This window comes from Taudactylus pleione, unplaced genomic scaffold (assembly GCF_031769625.1).
Source record: "Taudactylus pleione unplaced genomic scaffold, aTauple2 ptg000155l, whole genome shotgun sequence".
Lineage (NCBI taxonomy): Eukaryota > Metazoa > Chordata > Amphibia > Anura > Myobatrachidae > Taudactylus > Taudactylus pleione.
Window position 1 is genome coordinate 432,787 of NW_028284557.1, and position 14,714 is coordinate 447,500.

General features: G+C 41.6%; 1 protein-coding gene across 1 annotated transcript in view; it reads left to right on the forward strand.

Annotated features, from left to right (window-relative positions):
• The window catches only part of SKAP1 (src kinase associated phosphoprotein 1), a 591,854-nt gene that overhangs the window by 96,616 nt on the left and 480,524 nt on the right, over positions 1-14,714 (forward strand). The window contains exon 4 of the mRNA XM_088474694.1: positions 11,641-11,760. Within this exon, the coding sequence (XP_088330820.1) occupies positions 11,641-11,760 (120 nt within the window). The remainder of the gene's footprint in view (positions 1-11,640; positions 11,761-14,714) is intronic.

Below are 14,714 nucleotides of genomic sequence, written 5' to 3' on the forward strand. Positions count from 1 at the left end.
TGTGATGCATTACATATAAAGTTTTTTTTTCACTGGATATCAGTCCTGGAGTGCCGTGCTTTTTACCGGAATACTGGTAATACAATTCTGCATTACATACAGCAAGGGCACACAGGCAGTTACAGCCAGATTTGAGAATGCCGGATTTTTTCCAAAGTATAGATATATATAGATAGATATATATTGACATTGCTAGGTGGAAAAGAAACAAATGGACGCATAAGAATTTATAATGATTTTAAAGAGTTTGGTTATTTTTTATATTTGCAATGTTGATATATTTTGTTGTTTTTAATGTTGTTTATAGTTATAGTATTTTTAATGTTGTTTTTAGATATTATGTTAATATTATGGTGTTTTAATGTTAAAGTAAATTTTTTCTTGCATTCCAATAAAGTTTTTAGAAGTATTTTATTATGTTCATAATAATATGAATTAAATATATATATTTTATATATATATATATATATATATATATATATATATATATACACAATAGGGCTAGGCAAGGAATGATGGACCGAGGGTGGGTCATGCAGTATACACATTGGTGGACAGTGGGTCATGCATGTACACATTGGTGGTCAGTGGGTCGGTCATGCATTTAATACACATAAGGCTCGATTCAATTGAATGCAAATTAAATTGCTCCGGGAGGGAGCTCCCGGAGCTATTCAATTCAGTGCGCTGTTAAGGATTTCTTCTCGCACCCCTCCAAAAGTACAGTGCTGTTTTCTGCAACTGCATTGTGCCAGGCAGTTTAGTCAGAGAATGCCTGTTCTCGCTACTAAACACCCTGTTTAAGGCGCGAGGGGTGGGAGAACAGGCATTCTCCGACCTAACATCGTGCTGAATTGAATAGCTCCAGTAGCTCCCTCCCGGCGCAATTTAATTCTCATTCAATTGAATCGAGCCCATAGGTGGACAGTGGGTGGGTCATGCGTTTAATACACATTGGTGGACAGTTGGTAATTTATTTACACATTGGTGGTTAGTGGGTGGGTCATGCATTATACATATTGTTGGACAGTGGGTCATGCATACACAGTGGTGTCCAGGGTTTGCATACATTGGTGCTCAGCAGCACGATCTATCATTATACTCTCCAAAATACAAAGGTCCACGCGATCAGGTGTGCCAGCTGTTGGAGTCGCGTCCGTCTCCTTACAAGGCAACATTGGCAAATCTTGCCTGCTGAAGGCAAGATCTAAAGAGGCGATGTACGACCAGCGGGTACGCGCATCGTGATCGTGAGTGGACACGATTTGGACATATTTTACACGATTTGTCGTTCCGATGCGTAGAAATCGGGCAAATAGTGTAAAATATCGTCTAGTGTGCACGCACCTCAAGACTCCAAAGGCAATCTGGGTCACAACAAAGTAGTACAGATGTGTCCTCATTGAATTAATCTTCTGGCATGCCATAACTTAGAGTAGCTTTGAGTGATACACTAATTAAATTAAAACCTCATGGTAAGGTATTACAGCTTGTGATAAGCGGTTACAAGGTAGTATTTTATAGAACTTTATATAATACTAGCTATCACAATGTGGTTTTTTTTTTCACTCCACACAAAGCCACGCAAATGACCCGCTGGAAGGATAGTTAAATGAGGATACATCTGTGCTCACAGGAACACAGATTAATTACACTGGGTCAGTAGAAATGATTACCATCACAGACAGGGCCTAAAATAGTTGGCAACTTAGCTAAAAACTGATAGTATTTTTTCTCCCCTTTTGGCAGAGAATTTTCATTTCTGTGAGTCTAGTTTCCAATGTTTTTAATCAGGGCTGAAATCTCAATATTACAGCTGCTATCACAAGCAACATTTGTGTGGGTGTATGTTTGTAATGGTATTGAAATACCGACTGCTCTTTAGCCACCGGTTCAAATACCACCTCCAGAAGCCCGACAGCAGGAGGGTAAGTAATCTAACCCTACCCTGCCCCCCCCTAACCCTAACCCACCCTTAGTGGTGCCTAAACCTAACCTTCCCGGGGGTTGCCTAACCCTAAGCCCCCCTAGTGGTGCCTAACCCTAACCCCCCCTTCCGACACCCTATACCTAAGTCTCCCGAGGGGGTGCCTAACCCCTCCTCCCCGCACACTCACAATACCGGGGGGTGCCTAATCCTAAATCCCCCCCGGGGGTGCTTATTCCTAACCACCCCCATCCCCGGCTTGCCTTCATACTTACCCGTCGTTTGGACGTTTGGGATTCCGGTGGTCCGGATGCCGACGCCGGTATCCTGATGTCCATCGGGATATCTGCGTCGGCATTATGCCCGCGTGGCGGGATTGTGGCGTCGGTATTTTGACTGCCAGCAACCCGTCCGCCGGTATAATAACTGCATCCCGTGTGTACTCTGCTCAGAGGTTCAGATAAACATGCTAAGGTTTATTTGTAGTGCAGCATTAGATCACTCATTTACAGGGTTCTAACACCACACCAGTAGGAACCTTTCTGTTGTGCACGTTTGTGCTTCTTTGTCAGCTTCTGAAAGCAACACTGAAGGAACCACAATTGCAGACTGTCTCTTGCACTGGCACAAATAATTTAGTTTAAGCCTCACCCTGCAGATGTTTAGTATCTCATCAGCAGTTGCAATGTGCTAAAAATGCTCCAGAGATATTTGTTTTTAGGTTACAACTTACCAGCGCTGTCTTACAGTCCACAGGTGGCTGTCAGACAAGTCAAGGAGGCCAGATCAATCACATCCATCAGCAACTAAACAAGAATATTTTAAGGGTATTTTTCGTTAGACTGACAATCAGGCCGTCTGCTCTTAACTTGTGACATTTTAGTAGACAAGTAGTTTTCTCAGAGGAGACCAACACATTTTGATGTCTTAATTTTGTAATTAAATTATGTTCTAAGTTTCAACATTTTTGCACAAGGCGAAAAATGTGTTTTTCTGAGTATAGCTATGACATAATTAAATAGTTTTAAAATTCAAGAGAGCTGACGTTTGTGTTTGCCATTTCTACAGAAAGCTTCGTCCTCGTGCCCCATATGGAGTATTTCACCCCCCAAACACGCTTGTCTGTTTAATTTTTCCTTATTTTTTATTTTACTTTGAACACAGGGCATGATTCGGACCCGGTCGCAAGGATGCATTCACACGCAGCCTGACTATGTTTGCAATCTGCGCATGTGTACAAGACGCAGTGTGCGAACTAGTCCATGCGATCGGGAAGCGTTTGCACTCTGTACACAGATGCTCCGCAAGCGTGCCAGGACGTGCCATTTGTGAGTGGTGACATGGGGTGGTTGATGGTAATGGAGGTGTGGTGCGAACGCAGGCGTGTCTGTGCATTGGAACACCATTTCAGGGGCGTGCATAATTAAGGACGCATCGTCAGCGTATACGTCACATGGCTGAATTAAACACAGCACCACTCACGATGCTTGTGGTAGGGTATGGTCAGCCACAGGTGCTGCATATGAGTCCGTTGTCAGCCGATGTTACCGATTGTTTAATACACTTCCTGGAGATGATGTATGTTACTAAGGGAAAGTGGGGGTCTTGTGTCAGGCTGGTTTAAATACATACTGCGATTGCACGGCAAAACATAGTGGGCGTGCTAATGTATTGCTAGCGATCGCGGGATTTGCATACTTTGGATGCGGACAGCTGCATGCGAATGCAGCCTTGCGACCGGGTCTGAATCAGGCCCACAGATGCAAAAAACAGGAACCCTTTTAAATCCTAAGGTACAAATGGAGTGAGATCTGGAGAACCAGCCTACTCCTAATGAGAGAGCAATGCACATATGCAGAGAGGCAGCATTGGGGAAGAGACGATGCTAGTGCTTTTTCATAGTGACAGGGACTGAAGCCGGAAGAGCAGCTGTACTTTCACTCAGGAAGCGAGCAGATGTTGCTAAGCAATGATCGCCAATGCAGCAGCGATTTACAGCTAATTTTAACACACTGAAAATGTATAACAGCTTCATCTATTGTCTTTCAAGCACAGGTTTTCAAGCAATACTGCAACTGTTACTGTACACCATAAATATTAATCCAAAAGAGTTTTTAAGTTTTCGGATTTAAGAACCATAGTTGTAGACAGAGACGGACTGGGGCTGCTAATCAGCCCTGGCAATCCCCCTGCACGCCCACAAAAGGGGTGTGGTTACTCCTCACGGGGGCCTAGCTTCCCGTCCTTCAATATCCCGGCCGAGCAGAGTGCCGGGAGTTGGAGCTGCTCGGCCAGCGATTAACACCGAACCGGCCCATCTGGCCATCGGCCCTTCTGGCATTTGCCAAAAGTGCCAGATAGGCAGTAGTATGTTATAGAACTTTATATAATACTAGCTATAACAATGTGGCTATAGATGAGCAATCCCTAAGACCAAGCCTTGTGGCATTCATTGTGATAGGATGAATGGAAGGGAATAAGATCCAGAAATATGAACACTGAAGGAGTGGCTTAATATTTAAGATGAGAACCATTACAGTTTCATGAAGATCTAGGGAATACAATGTTAGAATGAGACTTGAGTAGATGCTATGTCATATGCAGTTAGAAGTCAGGGAGAATAAAAGTAAGTAGTGACCTTTAGATATAGTAGTGATCAAATAATTTACCATCTTAATCAGTGTAGTCTCTTTGGTTAGTTGGAATTGATGGCCAGGAGGGGTCCATTTTATTGTATGAGGAAAGAAAACGTGAGCTAGTGTTGACTGTTGATGGTCCTTAGATGCCCTGTGGGCCAACATCTGACCTTTTGTTTGATGATAATAAGGTCCCGGTGGTGTGAGAATTTAGATGCTAGGATATTAAAGGAATAAGGGGTCTATTCATCACTTAATTTATACAAAAGCATGTGAAAATTATACTTTAACATACTTTTGTATAAATATAGTGTCAATGTTAAATTAAGTGTCAGGGCTATTCATCAAGTTCCGAAACAGCCCTCGATAATCTTCACAGTTTGCTGTTTTAACGGCAGCCTGTGAAGATTTACATGGCAGCCAGCAGAGAGATCTGCCGACAGAGCACACACTGGGGAACGGATGGGATGGGGGGGGGGGAGAGGTGACAGACCCCACACCAGGGAACGGATGGGTAGGGAGAGAGGGGACAGAGCGCACACCGGGGATCAGATTGGAGGGATTGGTGGGGTGCTGCAGAGCGCACACCAGGATGCCAGGGACTGGACACAGCAGCAGAGGGAGGAGAGATTGGGGGGGTCAGAGAGCACACTGGGGAAAGGATTTGGGGGGAGGAGAGATGATACAGAGGGTAGCGGGGTTAGCAGGGGGCCACAGACGGGCAGCTGAGGGGCCTGGGAGCTGCAACTGTGGGCAGGGGGGGCACAGACACGGCCGCTGCGGGGAAATCCATAGGGACACGGCAGGTGTAGGGGGAAAAGTATCACTTTTCCGAATAGCTGCCTCCGCAAAAAGAGCAGCTTTTCGGAAGTGATACTTTTGTATGAGGCATAATGAATACCTCCAAACAGTTTTTTAAACTCATAGCGGTTTAAAACATTATCACTAGTGATAATTATGTAATGATAAATAGACCCCTAAGTATGAGATTTTGATAGACGGGGTAGGTGGAATTGGATGGACTATAATGACTGTTAAAAAGAGGTAGTTATGTGCGGAACACCTATAATACCACCTATATTGCTTTACAGCTAAGTTTGAGTGGAGGTGAGACTGGAAGTATATTTTTTTGGCGGCATTCAACGCATAGTTGTAGATAGTAATATATGAGGTAGTCCTGATAGATATTAGACTTCGTCAATTGCATTCTACTTTTCAGTAACTTTTTTGAAAGTAGTCTGCTTCTTTAGGTTATTATAACTGAGATCATGGTGATGCGTAGTAGAAAGTTGCTGGAACCACTTGACCAAGTACTGTTCCTAGGGTGTGCTAGATCAGGATATAAAAATATAGAAACTTTGCAATTAAGTTTTTTTCAGAATGCTGGAAAATTGTTGAAAATCAAAACAATTCAGGCTTTTGAAGTTGTTAGGAGGCTTAGTTGTGTTAGTGCCAAGTAGATTAAAGTGCTGGATGCAAGCTTGCTGGTGATTTATGGGAATCTGAGATGGGGAAAAAGTGTTAAAGAAATCAGAAACTGGATAAAGTCTGAATAAATGTAGTCACACTCATGATGAGTAGATTACAAAGAAAAGTTTGGATGCACAACCAGAATGTGGGTAATCAACTGGGATATTGAATTCAGCCAAGATGTGGTTGGGGATGTTAGGGGATAAAGAAATTAGGAAGCTGGATAGATGAACATTTCAAAGAACTTTTGGAATGGCCCAGAGCAAATAGTCAGTTTTTATTGTCAAAAGATGGTTATCTGTATGATGGAACAGTTGGTAGTAGTAGGAAGGTGCAGCATGGAGATATGAGTCCAACTACATCTCCTTGTTTGAGTCCAGGCTTGGAGGTGTGGGTGAAGTATAAACCACAGTGTGAAAGAACTGCATGCAAGGAAGGCATTCTCTGTTTTGTGAATATTGTTGTTTTTTTTATATGGAAGCTCAAAATTCATTGTGTTGTACAGTAGGAAAATAGAGGATAGAACAGTATGTAGAGGGCCAACAAGCATAATACAGAAACAAGCAAAAGCAAAGTACAGTACAAAGTACAGTACAGTACAAACCATTCAATAAGTATAAATGAAAGAATAGAAAAATATTAACCTTAACACAAGATGTAATAGACAAATTAGAGAACAAAGTGTCGTTCAGGGAAGAGAAGGCTCTGTATGTTAGAGCTTACAATGAAGCTTAGTTGGATAAAAAAAAAAAAGGCTGCAAACTGTTTGTTTTTTATTTCAACTGCTCACTAAGAGATCTTGCTCATCCTTTTCCAGCTGACTGAGAGAAATTTTGCGCCTTTGATCCATTGTGGTTAGGGAGCCGAAATGGGGGCTGGTGGGCAGGTAAGCGTGGCCAAGGTACAGTAAGGACATGTTTGCACAAAATGCTTCCCATGCTGACCACAAGAATGGTGCATATGCGCCTGCTTAGAGTTAGATCACTTGTGGGTGCTGGACTCCTGGTTCAAAATGAGAACTGAAGATAACAATTGGTAGCTGCTTCTCTGTGGCTGAATGCATCTGAATCCTTTTTAATTATGCTAATACTATTGCAATATATTTACTGCAATCTATTCACACTTTTACCCTACTATCATCTATTTCACTCATCCCTCATGTACTCTACCTTTTCTCACTTTTGCCATTACCCTTTGCTTACAGTGGCTCTGAACATGTCTGCTGCACCCATCAACTAGGGCAGGGGTAAGCAATGTCTGACATGCAAGCTGCTAAGGAACTACACATCCCAGCATGCCCTTCCGCATTCTGGGATGTGTACAGCAGTTGGAGTACCACACGTTGCCTACCCCTGAACTTGAGTACAGGTTTCTTCCAGCTCTGATTTTGTTGTTACGATTGTTTGTAAATTGTCTAATGTGTTCATGTTGGTTTGTATTCTGCTGTATACTGATTTGTTTGTATTGTATTGTAATGTTGTGTACTTTATATCATGTTATGTATGCACTTTTCAGTATGTGCACTCTGTAAAATGCAGCAGAACTTAGAATTCACCTTTATTTATAAAGTGCAACTTAATAGTCTTCATTCTAGCTCCCTGCACCTGCCACAACTCATACAGTTCTTCTATGGGCTGATGGTAGGGTTCGGGTGTGGCGCAGACCCCATGAGGCCATGGACTCCAGTTGTCAACAAGACATCGTGCAGGCTGGTAGTGATTCCATAATGTTGTGGGGTGTGTTCACGTGGCACGGGTTGTATCTGCTGGTTTGCCTGAACACGTCACTGACCAGTAACCGCTATGTTGCATTGCTTGATGACCATTTGTAGCCCTTCATGGACAGCTTTATTATTACACTGCACTTTAGATGTCAGTTTGGACACCTCCCTCCCAAATCTAAATCTCTCTGCACATTTTAAATCTGACCCACCTGCAATTCAGCATGGTTTCACCAAGATGATCAGTTGAGAGAGAGTTCTCTCTCTATTCCCAGCTCTGAATCAGGCCCAAAATCTGTACATAAGATAAAGGAGACCCCGTCAGCTCAGTTAGAAACCCATCAAAGTATCATAAGAACAGGCAGTCAGCCAACCTAACAGGTGAGCCAGCTGTGAGTACATATAGTAGGCGAAATTTTGGGAGGGCATTGCCTCCAAGGGACTTGGACCTATACAAGATATGCAGGACAATCGTCTGCCTCTTTTCCCCCCAAAATAAAGGAGAAAACAATGTTATTGATGGCAAAAACTTTCTATTGGATATAAACAGGAGAGTGTTTGAGTATATATAAGTATTTAGGCTAGATTACCATTTTTTAGTAAATTAATGCAGCCAGTAACAGTCAGAGGAATAATTTCCAAATATTAACTCTTTGTTTAAAGAGAGCAGTAATCGGGTAGATTTTAGATTTCACAAAGTCCACAGGGTTAGCGGTAATAGGAACACCAAGACAACAAAAGGAAATAGTCCACTGCAAAGGACAGTTTTATACTTGTCATTAAATCATTTTCTCTTTATCCACTGGGGGATACTGCTTTTCCTCCTTCTCCGAGTTACTCCATTTACTGTTTTCGCTTGCTCTTGTTTGACTGGGATTTTTGTTCTGTGTGCTATTTCTGTCTCGTATGGGCTTATTAATTTTGATATTGAGGTGCTTAGCTCTATGGGATATATAGGGGGAGGAAGCAGCCCATAAACAAGCTTAAGTTTGCACTTGTTCCTATTTCTGTAAGTGTGCCTTTTACACCACCTGGTTATCCAGTGTCCCCCAGATAAATTAAGAGAACCAAAAATAATTTTTTAGTCCAGGGCAGGGAGATAAAAACTGCATTTTCTGGATGTAGCAAATAATGTTTGTTTCTGGGTGTTCTTAGAAGTTGTTCACTATCTGTTCTGCTGTTTTTCAGCTGTGATATTCCATCACTTGTACCCCTTTTACACCAGAGCTAAATCCCGGGTTATTGCAGGGTTAACCCGGGTAGCTCCTTGGTGTAAAAGGGGACAGGGTAGGAATTCCGGGTCGAGTGACCCGGCAATGCAACCCAGGTAACTTGCAGAGCATAATACGGGAATGACCACCCTGCAGTGTTTCAGTGGCGCTTGGAGATGACGTAATCTCCAAGCGTCCACTTCCACACCGGAAGAGCCGGGTCACTGCAGACCCGGCTCCGGTGTAAACGGCGCCGACTCGGGAATATCCTGGGTTGGTGCTTACTAAATTTCCGGGACTGATCCAATTTGGAACACTGTTCCAACCTCCGAGTTAGACTCGGAATTTAGGTATAAAAGCGGTATTAGAACACAGGTTCTCAAACTCTGTCCTCAGGACCCCAAACAGTGCATGTTTTGCAGGTCTCCTCACAGAATCACAAGTGAAATAATTATCTCCACCTGTGGCTCTTTTAAAATGTGTCAGTGAGTAATGAACACACCTGTGCACCTGCTAGGTGACCTGGAAAAAGTGACCTGTGTGGGGTCCTGAAGACCGAGTTTGATAACCACTGACTAAAGACGTCCATACAAGGTGCGATTTGCACCTTGCGACACGACCGGGGTTCCGACGGCTGACATATCGGGCGGTCCCCACACACGCTACGATGGAGTAGCCGCCCACCCGATATGCCAGCACCCCCACCCGCATAGCGCTGCATGGGATCGCATATCGCAACCCCAGATCAGCTGAACCTGCAATAAGATCTGGAGGTGCGATGTACGACCCCACGGGTGCGCGTACTATCCGATACCATGCCCATACGCAGAACGATATAGCAGCGATGTACCAATCCGTTGGATCGACTGCTTTATCGCACCATATATGGGCATCTTTAGAAATATAAAAAAACCACTGAGAAAATTCACCACTGCATCTGTCCCCAGTAATTGCAGACCTTAAGGTATATATAGGTTGGTTGTTCGGGTGGTCAAAGGAGGGAAGTAGTCGGCATACAGAAGCCAGAATCTCGTTGTGCACTATACTGGCAGTAGGATCACAACGGGTCAAAATGCAGACAACTTCAAACGGTAAGGGTTAGGGTTAGGCTGCGAGGGATGGGGGGGGGGGTTAGGCTGTGGTTGTGGTAGGTTAGGGGTTAGCCTACTTACCGAAAATCTCCAGCACTTTCACCATTGGGATTCCACTGTTGGCATTCTGATCGTTGTGATGCTGAACCCAACTTCAAAGGAGTACTCGTGCTAAAAAACTTGATAAAAATTTGACTAATATAAACTCATAAAATGGGCATAGTTGATCAGCAGGTGCACACATATTATAGTTACATACATGGGAAAACTGCACAGATTTTCAGAAGTTGTAGTTAATAATAGTTAAGTTACTATTGGTAGTATTTGCAGTTACATGCTTCTGAAATATACAGATTGCAGTCAGATGAGATTTATATTTATTGATGCAAGCTAAGAAGCAAACAAAATGGAATAGATTATTGGTCCAAAGTGCTCAGCTAATTATATTGTTTTCCTGTAAGATATAGATCTCTTTGGACATCAGGAGCAAGGAAGATAATTAATGAGGATTATTCTTGATGTCTAGTAACTCTGTGATCAAGGCTGAAACTGACCATGTCCCCAGTTGACTGCACTACATCCCTTAGATTGGCTTGTTCAGAATCACACTACATCTAATTACAGAGCACAGATTTGTCACCCAAGGTTTGAGTTGTGCTGAGAACTTGATCACTTGAGCATTTTCTTAGCTGTCATCCCATGCTGGAGATGATGTGCAAGGATTATATCCATTACATTGAGTCAGTTCTGGGATTCCTGCAATAAATGGATATTCATGATTGTATAACTATAGTATTTAACAGGTTAATATGAAGTGGTTCTGTACTTTAATAGGGATTAACAATGTGATAAGCATGTTAAGAAATTAGTTGTATAGGTGGTAGTCATATTGTGATCAGTGGAGTTGTTGTTGAGCTTTTGCAAACCATGGAACACCTAGATAATCACTTTCGCTGTTGCTTTCGGCTGCGAAATATAATTATGGTTTGAATTATATATATTACTGAATTAAATCATACTTTATAGTTTAAACCCATTGGAAATTGTATAGTTCAGTCGGAACTGTTTAGGGTCGGGACTGGGGTGATGTTGATGCTATGACATAAGCCACCTACTGGCTATTAGAAGGTACTACATCCTAATTAAGTATCAGTGCTTGCTGTTTCTGGAGTACCTTAATGGTGCAATTTTTTCATCTGCAAATATTTCCCTTCACAATATGAAAGAGTGAGTGTGATACGGAGGAGGAACAGACATGCCCATATAGTGCTTGTTGGTGGCTATGGAACATTTGGGACCTGCATGTGCTTGTTAACATAGTCCCAAAACAAAACGTATAAGCCACATAGCCGAAATCCTCCATGCTTTGGGGCACATCTAATGTTGTGATGAGTTTGATAAAAGTTCAGTACCTCTTAAATTAAGAATGGCTTTAATGTTTCACAATATAGCACTGGATTTAGGTACAGTTTTTTGGTTGCAAAGATAATTTTTCTAACTTTGCATAATGTGTACATCTTTGCTCCATGTTTACTGTTCATATATCTGGTCTACTAACTTATTATTTGTTTGATTCTCTCTATAGGCGGGGAAGCCAGCACAGGTGCCCCAGGACAGGACAGTTATGATGATAATCGCAGTCTGAGCTTTGGGACATCTCTGGCATCTGATGAGGTCTCGCTTACCTCAGATTACCTTGAAGATGGTGAGTGACATGGCGTTTATATCAAATGCAATTATCCTGTTTAACTGTGTAAATTTTGTTGTATTCTATGATCTTGACTGGATATCCATTCAAGGGACCGCAAACATAAGAGAAGCTTAACATTATGGTCTTACACAGTTTCCTACCTCACAGAGATACTTAGTAACCCATTATTAAAGCTCCTTAATACAGCTTATTTAATGACCTGCTGCATAATGCATATATTTGCTGTAAATCTCAGCAACCAGTTAGGTTCTAAAATTGGTGCCCTGCCTTAGGTTAGACCAGTGATAACAGATCTGTTTGTCTTCATGGTTCACTGCATATTTGTGATATTTTAATTATTTTGTTATTTTTTTTACATGACTGTTTTAAAAGTAAAAAACATCAGCATATTTTTTAAATATGTCATTTGCTTATTTATACTCTGACTTTGTATTTAAAAGATGTTACAGATTTTGGGACGTAACTTGGGCACTTTGAATGGGTGTGGTATGGCATGCCGACGGATCAAATCCCGGCAGACCAAATACAGACAGTGAAAGACAGAAGAGTTAAAATGCAGAACGGGGCTCGTAAGTACCCTAACCCTCTCCCTATCCTAACCCGAAGACACCCAGGGTGGTGCCTAACCCTAAGACTCTCAGGGTTAGGCGCCACCCTGGGAGTCTTGGGGTTAGTCGCCACCCCGGGAGTCTTGGGGTTAGGCGCCACCCTGAGAGTCTTGGGTTTAGGCGCCACCCTAAAACTCTCTTTGTGGTGCCAAACCCTAAAACTCCCTTTGTGGTGCCTATCCCTAAGACCCCGGGCTGGTGCCTAACCCTAAGGCCCCCCTGTGGTGCCGAAACCTAACCCAACCCTCCCTCCCCGGCTAAGTGCTAGCGTTCCCCGCTAAACTACGATCAGGATAATGGCTAGTCGGGCTTTCGGCATCTGGATTCTGTTAAGTGTCGGGATTAAGACGTCGGTATCTAGACGCCTTTCGGTCTTTAGCCGTCAGTATTATGTCCGGCGGTATTTCATCTGGTGGTATGGTGACTACATCCCCTTTGAACAGACAATTTTCCACCCAGAAAAATGTGTTCTGAATACTCAGTAGTGGTGTACTGCAGGCAATGAGGAACCCTATATCTATGCCACAGGAGTGCCTCAGATCTCAAAGTAAATACAGTATAAATAATTGTAAATAATAACTGCATTTAATGAGCGTAATGATTCATGTGTCAAGGACTCAGATTTTCCATTGACTATAATGTATCAATGCTTAGTCTTCAGTACACTGAATTGTCTACTTCAAGTGTCTGTATGACACTCTCCTAAAGCTATTTTCTTATTCTGCTTTCAGTTTTTCATTTAAGAGTTAAAGGGAGAACAAAAACTTCTATACCAGTGGAAAAGGGGTCCTTCTAGCTCTAGTCAGATTCCTAATATAGGGTTGGTAGATGTTTTAAGTGTGTTAGTGTTTGTAAGTAAATCTGTTAATCTTTAAACCCTTCATGTGGTTAAGAGAGTAATTGGTACAGAAATAAGGCTTTACCAACCGTCCATCCAGATATCTGCTTTTTCTGCCTGTTTTCATTTACTCAACTATCTGGACAGTGTCGTTTGGTAAAAGTGGTTCTTAAATTCTAAGCATGAAGCACATAATTGCAGTTTCGTATGCAACAATTAATGAGAAATTAATGACTTTGGTTTTTAGATTTCCATAAATGACAAGTAAAAAGGCGTGTTGCCTGGTGTTTTGACATGACTGTGTTTATATTGAATGCTTTAAAACAAGTTTTTGGAGGTTTTTTTAAACACAAACTCATTAGTGGTCATTTTATTTTGTAGACAGAGAGATATATTGCCCTCTTGTGGTGATAGAAAATACATACTACTTCAAAGCTAATGCTTCTGTCTTTCTGTCTTTCGAGAAGGGGAGGTGGTGGGTGGGAGTGTTTATATAACATTTATGTTACATCAGCTTTGGAGTAAGATGGCATTTATATGCAGTATATCTAATTACATGGGTTTTTAACACAAGTGTCTTCTGTGGTTTTAATAATATCCAGTGTGAATTGCTCTGCCTACTGGAGATCTTTTGAAGTCTGTCTAGCATCACTGATCATTAGAAATTGCTGCTTTTGGATCACTGTGCCATTTTAAACTCATTTAACCCCTTTTACCTCTTGAATTCCTGAAACGCCACAAAGAAGAAAAAATTATTCTTAGCATACTATGGCAACTGTCATTAACCCTTTCATGCATGAATTATGATAACCTAATGCAAGATTTTTGTAAAAAGTAAAATGAAATATCAAATGTCTGGTACGGTTCCAATTTGTCCATATCATGTTATTTATCTAACGAGAAAAAAAAATTCTCGAAGTCCAAAACAATAAATTTATTTATGCCCGTTTTATAGATTTATTCGTCCATAAATAGAAATGCCATCAGTGTTTATAACACACATATTTTAATTTATTTCAAAGTTTGCATCATATCTAAAAAGTTAGCCTTTTAAACTATCGTGAACTGAATTTGACTGATTTTATTGCATGATGTCCACTGAAGTGGGCGTGTGAATTTAAAGGTCAGATCTTTGCATTGCACGATGTCCACTGAAGTGAACATATAATTTTACATCTACTGTGAAAAAAGAATTGAGTAGTTAATAAAAAATCTACCATATTATGCCATAAATGTTACTTTCCTTGAAATTATTTTTTAGACCTGATCTGCTATATTTGAGTAAAAAGATTTTACAGAAATCCCTGAAGTGATCGGAGCTGGTGAACTTTTTTCCTCCATTCTAAATTGACCTTATTGGTTTTGTAGGAATCAAAAACTGCCATAATGTGGCATACTTTCTCCTTTTGGTAGAGGTCCAAAGAAGAGGACACCATGCACATGTGATGTCAAAAGAGACTTTCTATAGTGACCTCCATTCATAAAAGGGTTAGGTCTACTGT